The 18610-nt window shown below is 52.9% G+C and overlaps 3 protein-coding genes across 3 annotated transcripts in view; 1 reads left to right on the top strand and 2 right to left on the bottom strand.

Annotated features, from left to right (window-relative positions):
- The window catches only part of CSUI_005309 (matrix protein mmp37), an 8763-nt gene extending 6208 nt beyond the window's left edge, over positions 1–2555 (bottom strand). Inside the window, exons 1-3 of the mRNA XM_068065486.1 lie at positions 1431–2555; positions 678–770; positions 30–113 (exon numbers count right to left, since the gene is read on the bottom strand). Of these exons, the coding sequence (XP_067922535.1) occupies positions 30–113; positions 678–770; positions 1431–2036 (783 nt within the window). The 5' untranslated portion in view covers positions 2037–2555. The remainder of the gene's footprint in view (positions 1–29; positions 114–677; positions 771–1430) is intronic.
- An 802-nt stretch (positions 2556–3357) lies between these two features.
- CSUI_005308 (uncharacterized protein) lies at positions 3358–14155 on the bottom strand. The gene is made up of 4 exons (XM_068065485.1): positions 10179–14155; positions 9857–9932; positions 9099–9383; positions 3358–8977 (listed from the first exon to the last, which is right to left on the bottom strand). Exons 1-4 carry the CDS (start codon positions 12228–12230, stop codon positions 6096–6098), a joined length of 5295 nt encoding a protein of 1764 aa, XP_067922534.1. The 5' UTR covers positions 12231–14155; the 3' UTR covers positions 3358–6095.
- On the top strand, positions 14004–18610 carry CSUI_005307 (uncharacterized protein). The gene has a single exon (XM_068065484.1). It carries the CDS (start codon positions 17084–17086, stop codon positions 17387–17389), a length of 306 nt encoding a protein of 101 aa, XP_067922533.1. The 5' UTR covers positions 14004–17083; the 3' UTR covers positions 17390–18610.

The following is an 18610-nucleotide window of genomic DNA, read 5'->3' as shown; positions in this document are numbered from 1 at the left end:
CCCCCCCCCCCATGTCTTCTTTTACTTACTGCATTGAGTCTGTTAAGCTGTATTGCTTCGTAGAACGGAGCCTGGGTCACTGGGAGTTTGTTATGACGCGAGAGAATATGAACCTTGTTTTGAAAAAGAGAAGAGATGAGAAACGAAAGAAAGACGAGATACACAAGACAAAGAATATCTAGGGGTCAGGGCTGATAAACAAAACAGGCTTCGATCTTCTGACTGTTTTCGAAAGGAAAAGGCCAACCTTCGCATCACACTTCGAACACACGCACCTCACGCTGATACACCGTGGTGTACTCCTAGGGGTCACACGTGTTCTCTATTCTCAGGAACAGGAAGTCCGAGGGAATGTTGACAGAAGTTTATAAGAAGAAGCATAGATATTGAGAAGATGAAACTAAATTGACTACGTCTTCATTTTGACAAGCATACACCTACATAGCGTATCTAGATATAGAAGCCTCACCCTGCTTATGTATTACTGTAGTAATCTAGGCAGAAGCATATGTGGTAGGGGGCATAGCTTCTCTGCACAGTCGGGGGTCTACACACCCAAGGGTCTAGCATGATCCTCCGTACTCCAGGCACACTCATGTCGGTTACACACATGCGTTTGTTCAGTGGAGGACAACGACGATGGGAGAAGGCTGACGCCAACCCGACAAAAATCTTACAGGCTTATGGAGCCTTCCGCTGAAAAACAACGATGACCATTCCTGTAGTTCGGTACAGAAATCTTCTATGCTTGTGACTCCATACTTGACGACCTAAGCCGAACAGGCAGAAAAAGCACCAGACAAGACCGACTACGCAGCCATACGGGTAAATCTACCTATCTATACGTCTATCCATGTACCTCTTCGTAAGGTTGCGTGAACCGGAGATGAAAGAGGAAGGTGGGTCACAATGGCGACGAAAGCCAGCCAATATAACAAAAACAAAGACTACTACTTCGTCTTCTTTCTCCAATTCCTCCTCCTCGACCTCTACCTAGTACCGTCTTCTTTCTCCACTTCCTCCTCGTCGACCTCTACCTAGTAGCGTGAATGTACCAAGATGAAACGACCAAGATGCAACGACCGAGATGAGACAAACAACTCGAGTGCTATCCTTTCCTCAGCTGCATAAACACGTGACCAGGTACACGGATCCCCAGCGAGGTAGGCTCACCTTACATTGCTCAGCCCTACGTGCATATGCATTCGCAGACTGAGACGGGCGATGAAAACTATGAACATACTGCCAATGAAACATCGGCAAGCTGTGTGTCTAGCCTCGTGCTCCGCGCGCATTCTCGAATAGACAGTACGCTCCACCGGTAGTCTGAGTCTCTCAGATGTCTTCCACCTTCAAAGAGAAGCGAGAGATCACAGACATACAGGCGCGTGCATACACATTGATACACATGTCCATGTATCTGTAAGTACCTCTCCTCCTTCGTGTAAGCGAACCAGAGGATTATAGAAGACTTCAACACCCCGACCAAGACGTTGGAACGCTGATGTGGCAGAAGGACCAAGAAGTCGGAAAGGCCATGCATAATGATTCGAGTGCATGCGGAGATTGACTTCATGAAAAGCCTCTATCGACTGCCGCGGGACTAATACAAGGTAGTCACGACAGAGAGAGAGGGACGCAGAGTTAGCGACAGCAGGAGGTAAGACCGCAGAGGCCACAGGGAGAGAGGAGCAAGACGTGAAGAGGGAGAAAGGGGAAGCGGTCGAATTGTCGGATGATGACGATGTACACGCACCGGGCGGCGCAAGAGGTTTTCTGTGCCCGGTGACATTGAAACTCTCCGTAGGGGACGGTGCAAGAGTAGTAGATTCTAACTTGGAATGAGGAGGCGAGGAAGTAGGTGGATGGCCAAGAGACGATGATGATGAGCAGGGTGTCAGGGGCGATTTTTGAGAGAAGAAAGCTGAGCCATATGCTATAACCCACTGAGCCTGTGGAGGAAAAGCATCCCATGGAAAAGACGGAAACGAGGAATCTCCATACCGAACTACGGGAGAAAAAGGCTGTTGCTCCATAGAGGAAAGTGTCCGACCCGTGTCACAACGCCGAGTTGACAATCGACTCACGAGAAGTGCAACATACAAGGGACGCGACAGGCCAGGAGGAGAGGAGAGAGGCTAACAGAGCAACGACTGCCGAAAAGGAACGATGTCGGAGATACACGAGTGGAGAAGAACACGGACAAGCATCTCGTTCGTTGGTTGGGAAAAAAAAAAGTCGCATGGAGACGGCATCGGGGGTGAGATGTCTCCCCCCGGACTGCGTGTCTCAGATGGAAACTGAAGGGAATTCTCCTGTAGATATCCCTCTAGTCTTCAGTATGGTACTTAATATTGAATTGAGATTATGGTACAGGGGAAGCGTTTTCATGCTGAGAGGGCCTGTTCCAGTTGAAGTCATCAGGCCACACCGCAGGCTCTAACTCGACGAAGCGAGTCCGTCGCTGCGGAAGCCCATTAAAGACATTGAAGCCTTGAGCAGCGCGCTGAAAGAACTGTGCCAGCAAGACTGACTAAGGTCATTCTCATCTGCATAGGGAAAGAGGTGCCAGAACGCCCACCACCGAACAACACGGGAGAACTTTCAGGATCGACTCGGAGACAGACGATCTTTCTAAAGAACACGTGCATGCATGCATGTCTCCAACGACGCGTACACCCACGAACCCCAAGCCTATGCGGCTTTCGCTGGGGATCGCCAGTCAATATACAATATGAACGTGTCAATATCCTTCCAAAAGGGGTTGCGCTGTCAAAAAAAAAGAGATTTTTTAGTCGACGACCTCTGCTCCGCACGGATGTGAGGAATTCTACCGAAGCTCCTGAGTGAGGTAAGGGTCCGTCTATGTCACCCGTACACTAGCGAGGTAGTATCCTTGCCTGTCACTCATACACCATGGTTTGCTAGGAAGACTTCCAAGTGACCGTGCACTTTCGAAATGTCGCGGCTCTGTTGACTACCCAAAGCGTAACACAGGCTAATGCACCGCACACATGCTCCGTCTAGAGTGGCTGACACCAGCGTACCTGCCAATCTCCCAACAAGAATACGAACCCACGCGGATACAAGTCACGCCCCTGCCTCCTGATGCTTCCTGATACAACAAAACTGCTCCCAGCTGATACGCAGTGAACTGCGCGCTCTGCTTGGCAATGCTGGCCACCTCGCAACCAAGCAACTACAACGCTAGCCTGGTACAGTCCCCTAAGAGTGGGCGAAGAGTTTTCTTTTTCCTTTGTGGGCCGCCCCCGCTGGGCCTCGGCATACATCAGAAACAATGTCCCTTTTTTTAATACAGGTGACTGAATCGTTAGTACCGGTTTCTCACTACTGAGTCCCGCGCAGAACCAGTCGGAGCCTTCTCATGGAGGCTCTGGGTGTAGCCGGCGAGGAAGTAACATCCCTCGCGTTCGTAAAATCTCTCGCATTCATGCAGGGGCATCTTTCTTTGTCCGTCATGTCAACGTGAACAAAACTAACCGCCAAGCTACCTGCATAAGTCGTGTTTCTGGTGGCGCTGACCAATTGTAGGCACTTTCGACAGGAATGCCGCCACCTTCGATGGAGATCTCTCTTCGCCCTGCTGACAACCGGAACTTACGACGTGGGCTTGTGAGTTCCAAGGAATCTACTCATATGACGGCTCCATTAGCAAGTCAGGACACCTTCGAACCTTAAAATCCGCTCAAGAACACGACCACGAGACAACAGACTGCGTTTACGGCTGTGACTGTGGCTTGGACTACAGTTGCCCACGGACCACATGCAGAAGACACACATCAAAATGTACCACTTCCAACACAAACAGGCCACTTTTCACCCCGCCGCCCGCCGCGAGGTGACGTCTTCGCTATTTTCTGACCAATCGCTTGCTCTATTCTCCCCTGTGTCACCTCTGCCACACCGACACGACCACCCTGCACGACGCTCGTAAGGCCACCGTGCCTGATGCTTTCTGACCAGCATTTCTACCCAAAAGCAAAACTCACGGCTTTTGCGGCGAACACCACACACACCCTCCCGTGTCATTCACTTCTATCAAAAATACCGAGCTACCGTCCGCGCACACGTTTTTTTATAGAAAAAAACAAACTGCCACACCACCAGTAGTCACTAGCCGCTCTAGAGACGAAACTGCGAGAGGAACATAACTGACAACAATGTTTCCTTCCGTGACCTTGAACCGTCCCGCAAGTCGCCCCGGCTTCAACTCTGGCCAGCCCAACGGACACAACACAGAAAAAAATACGAGAATGACCGACTTCTCACAACTCCTGGCGCAGTCGGCCGTGTTGACAACCTCATCATCACACACTGCCGTCTACCGCATACACGTTAATTTATTGTTCTCCATCTATCTCCAACCCCTCCCCCTCCTGAAACTTTCACGCATTTCGAACGGAAATATCAGAAGCACACGCTGCGGATCGATCGGGTAGGTGGGTAAGAGATGTGGCTGACACGGACAATCCTTTGCACACGCACGCACATATACACACACGAACACAATACTCTCTCTTCTCTCCCCTCCCCCAGATCGAAAGACTCATCAATCATCCGGATATTCCACTCCACACAACAGGAGGCGGGATTTGTTGGATTACACCTGTCTGAGATTGTGTGAGAGATGCCCAATTGTTTGACGAGACGGTTGCTCGTCAGCCATCATCTTCAACACCACGAGGAAAAATGCGTAACGGAAAAAAATGCGGCAGATTATCAGGTTTTATTGCACGAGAATGAATGTCGCCTGTACACCTGGATAGGGAAAGAGACTCCTCTTCGGTATAAAAAACGCTGGTGTGAAGAACGTCCGCCCTATCTCTTTCAAGTCACCTTCTGCGATCACGAGACAAGAGGGCCTGTCTGTCCCTTCCTCAAAGCACTCAGTGTATGACCTGGATAACGCGCAAACGGATGCGTCCGAAGAAAACTACGGACGGATTATCATCCCGAAACATGGTAATCAGATCCACTCACGCAGTGTACTCAGGTCCGATGAAACATAGTACGTGGTTAGCTCGCTCATGGCCGGACTCAGATACAATGGGACCTTACGGTGACCGCGGAAGACGATGCGGAGAAAAAAAAGGACGAGCAATTAGTTGAATGCACATGCACGTCGAGCTACGCAAGTCACAGCTGGCTTGCTTGTTGCTTTACGCGACGAGTGACCCACTTGCCTTCTTTTCCGTGTTGAACACAGAGTCGCTCACTTCAACTCGTCATTTTTTTCATCTCGTCCCCCCCCGGTTCCTCGACCCTCCTCCTCGTGGAAAAAAACAAAAGGTATGACATACACGATTTCTTCCCGGCAAAGTTGTGATGTTGTGCTGTTTGGACGCGCCCGCAACACACGCGAAATCAGTTACAACCCGACAACACCGCTCCATCACAGATGGAATGTATGGTAGACCTCGCTGTCAGGTAACGCATGCAGTGTCCGCGAAAAAAGATTCGAAGAATAACGTTTGGGCCTGGTCAGCGTGTCAAGACTGGTTTTTTATCAACTGACTATACGAGTGTCAGCTACACATGGTGGTCACAAAATCAGGCAAACAAACAATGTCCTGCTTATCATGAAGGATTAGATCTGACTACCACCAGGAAAACGGCACAACGGGGCTGGCTATGTTGCCACGTGGCCCACCCGTAGTATGAGAAAAAACATTATTGACACACTCTATGACGCCTTGCCCAATCAGAATTCTTACTTCTTTCTTTGACGATTTCTTACTCGCTCTCCGATGTCGTACTGAACAACCACGACTTCTTCACACACACTGACGCGAAGCAACATCCCCAATGCACCATTCAACTTCGCCTCAGAATCAATTCAACCTGTCTGCACATCCAGTACGCCGCGGCGCGACTTCCCCGTCAGTGCGCCCCTGATCTTGCACGGCCCTCAATCTATCATCCATTCGAAAAGAAAAAGACCCCTGACCTGACCCGTACCAACCGGAGGGTCGACTAACTGATGGTGCACATACAATACAAAGCATCCTTTGCACAAACACTCAACCGTCCTTCCGGACTGGGAAGGCAATTTGAGTATCCGACGCAAACTCGGATCACCCGGAGACTTTCTCCGGCTCTTCAACTCTGAGCATATGCATTAAAAGCATTTCCAGCTGCTGTCTTGATACGGGCCGCTTATGCAGCCCTAGCTGTGATTCCAGCTGATCTTTCAGTTCTTCAAAAACCTCTTCACTCTGACTGTCATGTCTTTCCACGTCAGCGCCCTCTTTCCCGTTGACACGACTAACTCTCGTTATTGACGTACGATGTCCCCCTTTCACATTCTTCGAAGGAACCACAAAACCGGCCTCGGAAGACAGACGCTTAACTTGAGATGAACCCACTCCTCTTTCGCCGCTTTGTTCTGACACATGCGGGAAGGAAGATTCCTTCTCGGTGCCGTCTGCAGGGACCCTCAGAGTCTCCAGGGCGCTCAGTATGACAGGTGAAAAACCCTCAACTTTCCCATCGTGCGCCTCTCCCCCTCCACTAACCTCACCTTCAGTATCGATCGTAACGCCAGGCGAGTGTCCAACAACAGCGTTATTCTCAGTCTCTTTACTTGGTATGGGAACCTTCGGTGTGTAGCCTCTGCTTTGCCCAGATGATTTAGCGGGACTAGAACAATTGGCCCTGTGAGTCGACAGTGGTGTTTGATGTAGTCGTCGCGACGGAGCTGTCTGCGGTGAATAGGATGGCGATGATGATTCCCCCAAAGCTATCTTACCTCCCACTCCTCCTGTGCTCTGGGATGCCGTCATCTCCCCCCCGGTTTTAAGCAGCGTGTCACCCGCTGTGAGTGCTCTGGTGTCCCCGGCCTCGCTTGATACCCCAAATCCGCCAGCTCCGCCGTTATGAGCTAGGGCCGCCTCCACGAGCGTACGTACAGCCTGAAACACTTCACTTCCTCCAGGATGTGCCAAGAGCGACTTGAGCTTCCCGCAGGTTTCCTGAACATCGGGTGACTCCAGCTGGGGAGATTCAGTTGTAGTGGTAGTGGTAGTTCTCTCCTGTTGAACTACCTGTGATCTCTGCACAGCACTGCCGCCGGTCCTCCCGTCCTGTACCAACTCGCTGTCAGTCATTTCACCCGAATCGCTTCGAGATTCACCGGAATGTCGAGTCTTCTCAGCGCCAGCCTGACCCAGTGGACCGGGCTCCTCGTTCAGGTATGTCGCGCGCTTTGCCTGAGACTCCGAAAACGACATTGCAACTGCTGGCTCTCCTCCACACCCACTGCTGTCCACGCTTGAAAACCTACTTTTGTCACTGATATGACTTCCGCCCCCTTGCGTACCTCTTGTCCCCCCTACCCCCTTGGCTCCATCTGACCGGAGTGCGGACGACGGCTCACCTCCGTTCTGCCCCTCAGATTCCGCCGTCAGCCTGACTTCACGATTCATGACTTCGGGAAAGCCTCCCCTCCACCTATCATCTAGAGTTCCCCTTTCCCCCTGGTCACACTCTGTCGGAGACTCGGAACTCCTTGCTGCACCTCCCTCGAGACACGCATGCAGCTCTGCCACTGCCTTAGATGTCACCCCTTGGTCTCCACCACCACCAGCACCGCTGTTCCGACCGCGAACACCTGCCTCCAAATGCCGTACCACCCACGCGCGTAGATCCTCCTCCCGGCCGACCTGTTCCGCCAATGCCTCCCCAGAAAGGCGTTCCCCGGGAGACACTTCGCGTCCACAGGACTGTGGAGACAGAAGTGTGGGACTGTAGTCAACGGAGGAGGGGTCAGAAGGAAGATGCGTCGAGGCACACGAAGTTACATGCCGTGGCAACAAGTCAATCTTTTGAGACGATGCCAAACTCGCATCAATCCCGTAGCCGTCACCACCCTTTTGGGCATACAGCAAATCGTTTAACTCCAAAGGCATTTGTTCATCATCCATACCTAAACCATCGATATCCGCATCCACGCTGGCAGTAGACCTTCTACTCCACTTCAACATTGACTGTGCCAACGGCAGAGGCTTGACCCACAGTAATGAAACACAAGGACGCCAACCAATACCCCCACACTTCTTTTCCGGCGAACCTTCATGCAAAAGTTTAGAGGGTTCAATCTGTTGACCGGTCCTACATTTCACCCCACCAGTTCTCAAAAGCCGTTTCCTGCATGGGCCATTCGCCGCGGTCCCGTCTTTGAAGGAGTCATCATTCTGGTCAAAATCCGAGAGATCTGCATCCCCCCCCCCTTGCCTTTGTTTACCTTGACGCCCTCCTCCCGACAGTCCTTTATGTGAACCCGACGACTCATTCCCTGTGTGTACGTGCAGTGTCATGGACCATACCCGTAGAAGTCTCTCCACTACATGAGTCTTCTGTTCTTCAACCAACGACCTGTATACGCGAACCAAACGCTGAGGATTACTACTGCGGACGCACGTTGTTGCCACTTCCTCTTCCGTACCACCGCAACATGGCGTTGCCATACAGAAAGACCCGCCCCTCCCTCCCGTTCCTTCGAGCACATCGCTGCTCATCGCACCTGTCCCAGGATAATCATGTACCATCGAATCAGCATTCTTATTCAGTGACGCTGACGAAAACGGACAATTACCTACGCCGAAATCAGATCCCTCTGCTTGTGAGATCGCCTTAGCTGTTTCGGGGAAAGAGATCAAACGCTCTGTCTGCCCCACTAGCTTCTCCACGTCCGTTACCGCCTCCCAAAGATCCGCCTCACCCGCCGCCTCCAACATAGGAAATTCTCTTTCCCTCCCAGACCCCCTTCCTTCTCCCTGTCTCGTATCGGACGCATCACCATCGTCGCACGAGTTTGACTGGTGCAGGGACCTCGCCTGGCTATCAATATCCCCTGAAGCACTTCTCTTAGTGGGAGGTGTCACGGGTCCCGGGGAGAGAGAGAATGAGTAATGAGGACCCACTCCTTCAACGGATGAACTATGGCTTCTGTTCAGTACTGTGGACAGAGACGTTGAAGTAGATACACCGCTATCCAAAGACAGCATTCCGCCTGTTGAGGTGTAACACGAGAACTCCCCTTCCCCTCTCCCCATCATCTCCGACCGATACAGACTCACATAAACCCCCGCCAAGACCTGCCAATGCTTGGGAGCCGGTACTGGTACTACTAGTTGCAGTAGTGGCTGTCGAGACGGGGGAGAGTGCAGCATGATTAGGATCAACACCGGCGAGATAACGGGGCTTCAGAACCAGGCAGAAGAGAAGGGTTTTGAGGAGTACTGGTGAACTTACACACCCCTGCGATGTGTACTGCGAGAGGTCATGCTTATGACACCCAACAACGCGTCCTCGACGATCCTGGAAGTAGTACTTACCTCCGCCCCCTGATTCGAGTCGCCTCCCTGGAAGGAACAGAGCACGCAGCCACAGCACCCGCGCGGACAGCTGACCGTAGTTCTTGTTTCGGCGTCGATTCGATACCACCACTGCAACACACTCCGAAGGTGCTACTTAGCAGGGATTCGCAACTTTGGAGAGCGACACCGCTTCTACGACAAAGTTCCATATCAACTGCAGAACTCGTCAACGACCACTGCTGTCCAGGTATATACCCGTTACTCATGTCGTTTGAGCCACGGATAAGTGGTCGGCCCCCGTGCTCATACATGTACGCTCGTCTATGCACATACGTTGAAAGATCTACACACCAATCCGAAGAACGAGTATTCGGAAACCTCCTCCTCATGGGAACACAAAACAGCATTGAATTGAATCCCTCCTCCCACGGTACAAAAATCTACGATTGGACAACCACGTACCTCTCCCACTACATACGCGGTGCAAGGAAGTATAGACAAACCACGCTGTAGCTCACCTTGAGTGCATAGTAGCAAACCTCCCTGACTGGCAAAAAACGGGAAACACTGTTCGAGTCTTTTCACCGTCTTCGTCTGTAAAGCCAGTTCAACACAGCACACAAAGCAGCGGAAATAATGGATAAGGACACGAACACACCACCAATTCTTCCTTTTTCTCCGCTCACTGCCACCCGACCGCAACAGCACCTGCATGCTTACTCTACAGTTCGAAATCTCATCGATAATCGCTAGTGAAATACAAACAGCACATACATATCCGCCCATCTACACGTAATCCGTCTATCAAGACACCTCTATCTGATCACGCGCTTGTCTTACTTGGCCAACGTCGTTGAACGCAGCGCACGTCGGCAGGGGAGCGGGTGCCTCGGGCTCGTCCCACTTTCCAGCTTGCGCGTGTTGCAAGAAGATGCGAATCAACCTGAGAACCTTCGGGACAAGTATGGAAAAGTTTGTCCTGCGTTTTCCGAATTCATCGATGAGCTCGTAAACCAAACGATGACTGTCGTGAAGAGTAAAAGGAGGCATCCATGTAGGAGATTCTGTCTTCATGAGCGCACCACAAGCCTCCATGGCTCCCCCAACTATAAACTGGTTCACGGCAGCTCTTTCTTCGTCCGTATACTGGTGATGAGGATTCCTATTTCGTTCTGGTCCCGTTTGTGCGGGCTGCTGTTCTTGATCTTCCGGATCCAGAACTTTCCTCTTTTTACGGGACAAGAGCGGCGTCGGGTCTGGACTGATATCTCTTTGTAAAGAAGAGGTCGAGCGTTTTGGTAGCATTCCATTCTTTACATCCTCCTCTTGTCCCCTCTCTCCACCTCTCGCGGCACTCCCTTTCTTATTCTGCCGAGGCATGGCTTGTCGTCCCCCCCTTTCTTCCGCCTCATAAAAAGCCGCTATGAAACCAGGTAAGTCCGACCACGATGACGGCGATGGTAAAAACTCGCCATGCTCCGACCCACTCCCGGAACGATGCGCCCTATCTTCGCGTTCCGCCGTACTCTTACTACGACAATTTTCTTTACATGGAGCCACCAGATCACTGCCGCTCACGTCTCCTCCTCCCCCTCCACCCCTCGCTGAGAGGTATGCAGACGAAGCATCATGTCGACTGGAGTAAGAAGAAATTCCTCTATGGTCCGGCGAAGATGGATCCATCGGAGAGCCCGCGTAGCTTTCTTCTGCACTAAGCACCGGTCCCCCCCCCCTAGTCGTTATACCCATCCCGGTACAACAACCAGACTGGGAAAACAAGGCCCTGTTCTCGAAGGAATCACTCCTATTGTATTGAGGTGAAGCACACTGCAGAGGACTGCTGTCCTTCCTAGTCACCATCACGGAAGAATTCCTACTTCTCTCACTTCTGTTCGCCATTCTCTGTCCGCGTAATCCGCCAGCTACCCCATTTCCCAGCAGTTCTCGTGAAGTAGAAGACAAGTTTCTGCTGAGCCCGCCCCCGTTGTTCACAACAGTATCACTACTGTCACCCTCGAGAAGCGACTGCTGCTCACTACTCCCTTGCGAGAAAGAGCGCCCTGGAACCCCTTCACTTTCATCTGATTGTTGCTCTCCGGCGTAATGGATACTCGCTGTGTTTTTCACGAGCTCCAGCTTCTTCCTGTCGTGATCATCGGAGTCAGCGCCTTTGAAATTCGTCGACTTCAAGGCATCAAAACCCTTCCCTGACAGCAGAAACTTGGCCAGTAAGGCTGCTGCGCTCTCCCTCACACACGACGACACTCCCTCCCCCAGATGGCCGAAACCACCCGAAACACCACCGCTGTCACTACGTCTGCTTTGTCGTGCAACCGGATCCACGACCGCTGCCGGTGATGAATCCCAACTATCATCCGAACGAAGACTTCCATTCTCACTGTTACTACTACTACTGCTGCTGCACTGACTTGTGCTCGTATGACCTGTTCGCGGGGCACCATCGCAAGTGGTCAGCGACAATGTGCTACTACGAGTGTTTCGCCCTTCTCTGATTCCTGCTCTTTCCTCCTCTTCACGGTCAGACCCTCGCTTGTCCTCACCCCTACACGGGACTTCTCCGCCCTTATCGAGAAGCGCACTAGGCCCTGCGCCCCGCAGAGTAACAGCAGAACCATCTTTCGACATACCACATGGACTCTCATATGAAAGCAAACGAAACTTCTCGTCCCTTTTGCAACCTCCCTCCTCAACCGTGCTACTACTAGTAGAAGTAGACGGACTCGTCGCTGAGTACCGACCACTGTTCAGAAACACGGGGGAAGTCACGGGAGACGGTAGTCTCCCCACCTTCGTATTCTCCACAAAGCTGGGAGAAGAGACCAAGGACGGGGACTCCCCCCCGCTGCTCCTCACAGGCCCAACCGTTGGCATTTCTCAATCCGAGAATACCGGATGGACAAGAAGAAAAGGGAGGGGGAAGGAAAAGAACGCCGTAAACCGCGAGGTGACGTCATAAACGAAAAAAACACGGAAAGAGACCGCAAGATGGGGGAAAAGGAAGAAAAACGAGGAGACAACAAGAAAAAGGAACAGGTACGCTAGGAGGCCGCAGATAATGTTTTTAGGGTGACCCACGGCTCCTACTTGAGAGGCCCACAAAAAAATACAGCGGAGGAGGGCAGTCGTGTGCGTGTAAAAAAAGTACCGATCGTCCTAATGGTGATCACGAGAACATATTTTTAAGCTCCTTCACTGGGATGAAGGGGCGATCGATACAAAAGAAGGGAAATGTGAAGCCGGGAAAGAAGAGGACTTCCTCCAGTGGTGCGAGAAATAACTAAAAAAAACGGGGTTGATGCTCGCTGAAATTAGAATGATGATAAGGAAGGGTGAACTGAGATGAGCTGGTGATAATACTTAACTGGTTTTCGCGGCTGTTCTGCAAAGCAGCAAGCTTCTCCCTCGGACTCACCAACGGCCCAGCAGCTGCTGCTGCAGCTGCACAGGAGCAGCCGCACAGGGCTGCTGTAGCCGTATTATCGTGGTTGTGCGGTGAGCTTGTGCCACCGTACCAGTGAGAAAGGAAATAACGAATGAACAAACGAACTCATGATCAAGGAACCAAAAAGCGGGGAGACCAGGGTAAGGAAACAAGAGCAGAAAAGGGAAATCGAGACCACGCAGCATGAAAATGCAGAGGCGAGCACCCGCAAAAGGCCTCGTTCTCCGCCCTACATCACGACTCCTCCTCGCCCTCCAGTAAAAGCAAGGAAAAGTGTTCTGCTGCAGGGAAAACAGTGAAACAAGCTTGTCGCCCAGCCAGCCGCGTCGCAATGAGAGCGTCCTAAATGCTGACCGTCCACTCGGCGCGCCTCCTTCCCTCCCCTCGCTCTAACATTACGCTCTCGCTCCGGCTAAGACCTCTAAACGTGACGTACAAGGCAAGAAAACACCGGGGCACGAGTCCAACTTTCTCCAGCCCCGGAAAAAGGTCTTACTGCATCACTCGTCCTGATCGGGACGGAGGAGGGACACAACGCTTTACTTTGCACCGTTCTTCCACGAACTATAACGGTCGATACTTTCGTCTGCGGCTACGTCTCACGCCAAACCAGTGCTGAAGCTCTCCTCTTCTTCACTGGGCTGATGATGCGGCTGCCGCTCTCGTTCCCGTTGTATCCGCTCGTCCCACCCGTTCTCGCACCCTCCTTCAGCATACGCAGCATAGCAGCCCCGGCGGCATAAAACTGGGACACTCGATTGCGACTTGCTGCGAGACGAGACGCACCGGGTGTGCCGCAAAGAGAACCACGAAAGCCAAACTGAACTTTCCTTGGGAACATCTGAGAGCTTGAGCTTGCTGGCCGATAAACGAAGAAAAAACACGCCAAGGGCGGAACTTACAAGAGCGGCCCAGATTACGTGGTGGAGCGAAGGGCGTTACCACCACCAACCCGGCTTGTTCTTACCCTTCGCAACTGCCATCGTCACATCACGGAAGCCGCCGAACGAGAGCAGTCACCCATTCAAAACCAAGGTAATAAGAGAAACTTTCATTGGTCGGTCGGGAAGAAAGATCAGCCTCTCGGATGGAAGCCTCACAACAAAAAGAAACGAAACTCTCGGTCGCGCGATGCTTATCGCTTGCTGGTCGCTCCAGACCTTGCTGGTTCTGCCGATGGTGGCGCCGGCGTCCCGAACGAAGCCACTACTGTGTGGCCACTGCGAGCAGGAAGTGACGTGAAAACGCAGAAGCCTTTTTTTGTTTACTGTCTCCCTGTAGTATATCTTTCAACGAAATGTGAAAACAACGTTCTGTGTCGAAGAAAACAAAGCGAAAAAATATTCGAAAGAAGTAATGTTCGCGTCGAGGCATTATCGACAGTCGCTCTCGCGGGGCCGTCACGACCACGGGAGGACCGCGGCGCGGCGGGCCAGTCGGCGGGGCGTTGCGTGTGCAATCCATCCACCCCCCTCGTTCTCCTTCGTTGCCGACCGACCTAGCTGTCAGTAGTATGGCCTGGGTCCCTCCTCCTACAGCCGGGAAGGAGGAAGGAGGAGGGACTGCTAGCTCGTGGTGGCAGGTGGGTTGACCTGGCATACAATCAGATCCGGCACTCCGCATCATCCGGGCGGGCTGGTGCTCGTGAGAGCCAACACACACGCGCCTGTTGTTGGCTTCCATCAGCAGGCCTCGCAACTCACTGCCCGGGAAGGACCACACTTCCAATTTGGGCGCGCCGTAAGGCCGTTGGGGGTGATCGGGTTGGCTGTAACCAGTTGTTGTTCGGCAACCGGGTGTACGTCTCTGGTCAACCCCCCCCGGGGCGCCTCCGCGTTCTTGTGGCAGCTGCTGAAGTCGGTTGGTTTGGGTACTAGCCAAAGTAAAGAACCCTGTTTTTATGAGCAGTTCACTCGTTCGCACGCTGTCGCGCTGAGGTGGCGGAGCGGAACGGGAAGGACTACGTCGTTATTTCTCCCTATTCTGCTTTGGACAGATGAAACTGGCCAACGTCTGGCGCTTGTGTTGCTTTTGTTTCCAATTCTGAGCATATGCTTTTTCGGTACTTCATTTTGTTGTCACGCGGACGGAACTGCAGGCAAAGGCGAACATAGTCCGCCAAGCCCAGGCCATGTCCGACGGGCCAGAGAAAGAGCGTCAGTCTGTTGCTCGAAAAGGACAGCTAACAGAATAATGATGAAGACTTACAGTTGTCCGAGCGGATTTCTGAAGCCCAGCCGGTTCCTTTCTCTTTCTCTCCTCTGACTTGTGCATAGGATGGTCTGCAGCTAGCTGAAGGGACGAAGCGCGCTTGTTGGTGGTTGGTTCGTTTTTCCGATTCAATCCGTCTACTGTTCTGACGCACTGCATTTGACGAGAGAAGAGTGATTACGTAGTAGGTTTCAACCCTTGTGTTCTGGACTGGAAAGTCTAATGACATAGCAGTACCAGACGCAGATCACTCACGGTCACCGTAGCGTTTTCCGTCTTGTCGGCCGACTGCATCTTTGGATAGTACTTCTAAGCAACGTACAGTTGTCAAGGACTCCCGTTCATCACGAAGGGCCTACTGAGAGTACCTCCCAAGTGTACTTACTACGGTTGCCGAGGACTCCCATACGTTACAGCTGAACGAAGCGTCGCTTCCACGCACTCGAAGTTTCTTCGTTCATCATTATCTGTGGCATGCTCCAAGCTCCGATGTCGGGGGCCACTGCTGGGAGCAACAGGTACAGCTTGTTGGCGCTGTCCACCACTGAGCTCCTCGTAAACCGGTACCGCGGCCTGTACGGGTGCGGCAAGTTTCAGGCCGGTCGAGGAACTGCTACAAAACCTTAGAGCGGGCCTCGGTTTCGTGCGCTCGTCGGTGTTTACTGGCCAATACGGAGCCGATCGTGGATGCTAGGAAGTCGGCCCCCGGCCGTATGACTAGGTGAGACGGCCAAAAAATAAGGCGCTGGCGCAGTCCCGTGGAAGAAACTTGCAGGACGGACTGCAGCGCCATACTTCCAGCTGGCTGTGACGCAGGATACTTTGCTCTCAGAGGTGCGGGAAACCGTGGGCTGCGGTGGGCTGAGCCAATGTAGTGGGATATGGTGGGCTGTTTTCAAAGCTGGTACGAGGGGCCTGTCTGGCTGGCCCCGTTCAGCGGTGCACTGGCCGCTAGGGAAACTGATCTGGACGGAAGAGTTGAGGCTTGAATGATTGAAGTCTCTTTCGATCAATGTCTTGCAAAAACGTCACCGGCACTTTTTGCAGGCCGGTAGCTGTCTACTCGGCCATGAGTGGTGCTCCCGTTCCACCTTCTAGTACAACACTTTTGAGGTCAGTTGGAGGCTAGTACGGGCGCGGCAGGAGAGACAGACGAATCATTGCGGGGAAGTGACATCAGTAGTACCAAGCAAGAGTGACATTGGTGGACCGACAAGCGGTACTCCGAGAACCGTTCCACCCCCCAAAACAGAAACTACAGTAATCCAAGGATCGGCAAGGTGATGTTGCAAACACATCCAGGGAGCCAGGTGCAGGGTGGTAGAAAGCGGGCCAGGGAAGATGTTTCGTTGACAGTGTAGCATTGGGAAGTAGCGTTCTAATGTGTCTTTTGCGGTGTCGAAGGCCGCTTCCGCAGAACAGGCGGCCCGTGCTTCCAGCGTTAAGCAACCTGGAGCATCGCCCGCTGTTCGGGTGTCCTCTACTTTATTGGGCGCGAAGGTATTCGTAGGCCCACTGGGCTGCCTTGCAAGAAGGCAGTGAGAGGCCAGCACCAGAGAATGTTGTTGCAGGTGGCACGTATCAGCCGGGAGGTACCGAAGCCAAGTCGCATCACCCCTGACGCGTGCCGAGGGCGAACGCAAGCTGTGGCAGGACGCCCTGCCATTGGTGCGAGAGTGGAGGAAATACGCTCCAGGGCAGATTGTCATAAGGCGGGACAGGCGCCGGCAGATTGAAGCACCCCCTGTCAAGGACAGGAAATACATTCCTTACAAGACTGTCGGCTGACAATGCGGGGGCTCGTGTAGCTCTAAGGTGATGGTAAAGACTGCTGGCGTGTGAGCAGCAGAACGGGCCGTGGAATACTTCCAGACCGATTGAGGGTGTGGGCTTGTGCCGTGACGGGAAGAACTACCGAGCGAAAGGTACGGCAGTAGCCGGGAAACGGGACGACTGTAGTCTTTGAAGTGGGAGTAGGACGGTGGCACTATCTCAAGAGTGCCATTACGTGACCTGCCGTCTGCCGATGAATCCGAACTTTGGGGCCCGGGCGCGGCTCTGTTTCTGACGGATGACTGAGTCGTACGAGCTGCTGACGACGGAGCCAATATTTGAGCAGGTCAGCAGGGAGCTGCTCATTTCGCACGTTGGTCCGAAGATGTGGATACTTTCCCCTTCCAGTAGACATTTGGGTCAACGCACCCAGCTCTCCGCCGCACTACAGCTCCATGCCGGCGCGCCCGAAAACGCCGTGTGGTTTGCTGTGGGTTCGGAGGGACAGGCAACAGTAGAGGGCAACTATCCGCGCCTTGACTGGTCCCCTTCCGGCTTTTCATGGATCGTGTCACGAGGACCGGAGGAATTTCCTTATCGGTGATCTAAAGCAACCGACAGTCGGCCGGTCAAGGGTCGCGACTCCATGGAATTGCAGAATACTCTTTAGTAGGCTTCCGAGTCCTTGAAGCCTGTTCTGGATCTTTGCACCGCTTGCCCTTGGCCTCATTTTGGCGACTCCTCTCTCCGCAAACGTATTGAGGGCGGTACCTTTTTGGGAGCTGATGTTACTGGCGGGCCTTTCGACTTCCCGTCTCGTTAGCGCACGGCAGAAGCCGTTACAGTCAAAGAAGCGCGTTGTCTCCAGCTAAGGGTCCAGTCACCCACTCTTGAGCGCGCGTCCGCGGTAACTCGTTTCATTCGCCCCACAGTTTCCAGACCGGCTCACCTGACTGCGCAAGTTGGCCGGTCTAAAGTTCTCTCTCAGTCTCTCCGGGCACGCTACCGCATCGACTGCATACTAATCAGAGCTGTGCAGTCTTGGCCGAGGGCGGCGGGTTGCAGAGGCGGTTCAGCTTACTCGTTTTGTAATCAAGAGACGATGCTACAGCCGGAGGCAATGAAGCCCGTCCTACCTACGGTAAGCTGTTCTGCGGTTCATTAGAAACATGCCTCCGCAAGACTTGGGACACGGCCGCATTGTGCGCCGCTGTCTGTCCCTACACATTTCACCTTCGAAGACCAGCCTGTCTGCCGGGTAGACAAAGGCCAGGTGCTGATCGGGTGGCTCCGAAGGCGCGATTTGATAGCTCGCACGTGCTGTCACCCTTTCTCACACCGCACCGACGAGTGGAAAAGCAGCGCAACACAGATCGCCTCACTGTGTTTATGCTTCGGGCCAAGAAAAGTGACCTGAAAACAGTTACTCAGGTGGGCTGGCACCACAGACCGCTGACCATAGCTTAGCTCTCAACCAATGAATATCTACATTTTCTTCGTGCTCGCTCTCCGGGTCGCCTCCCGCGCATTTGCCACCGTTCAGCAAGGTAAATCCGAGAGTTTGGTCGCAGCAAAACTGTAGGAGTGTGCACGCGACGGCACCAGAGAGGACGTCATCCCGTCGGCAGTTGACTATCCGTCCCCGTTGTGTGGGTCATTGGACCGGCTCGATGTGATTCAAATAGAAGGACTTGAACTGTTCGATGCACATCATCATGCTCGCGAAATTAGCACTGTGGAATAGCACACGCGCTCCGCTTCCGCGGAAGAGTCCCTTGATGCCTTCCTTCTTGTACATGTCAACCACCCCCTGAAGAAGGAAAAC

The sequence above is a fragment of the Cystoisospora suis genome, assembly GCF_002600585.1.
Source record: "Cystoisospora suis strain Wien I chromosome Unknown contig_2573, whole genome shotgun sequence".
Taxonomy (NCBI): domain Eukaryota; phylum Apicomplexa; class Conoidasida; order Eucoccidiorida; family Sarcocystidae; genus Cystoisospora; species Cystoisospora suis.
The sequence above is the reverse complement of the archived record's forward strand: the minus strand, read 5'-3'. Positions and strand labels throughout refer to the sequence as shown.

What these genes read in the sequence shown, in the direction of transcription:
- CSUI_005308 (XM_068065485.1), bottom strand. Translation starts at nt 12,230, where the DNA reads ATGCCAACGGTTGGGCCTGTGAGGAGCAGCGGGGGGGAGTCCCCGTCC. An exon ending in TTTGCTACTATGCACTCAAG is followed by an intron (nt 9,384 to 9,856) that starts GTGAGCTACAGC and finishes TGTTCCTTCCAG; the next exon opens with GGAGGCGACTCGAATCAGGG. An exon ending in AGGTCTTGGCGGGGGTTTAT is followed by an intron (nt 8,978 to 9,098) that starts GTGAGTCTGTAT and finishes CTCTGTCCACAG; the next exon opens with TACTGAACAGAAGCCATAGT.
- CSUI_005307 (XM_068065484.1), top strand. Translation starts at nt 17,084, where the DNA reads ATGACTGAGTCGTACGAGCTGCTGACGACGGAGCCAATATTTGAGCAG.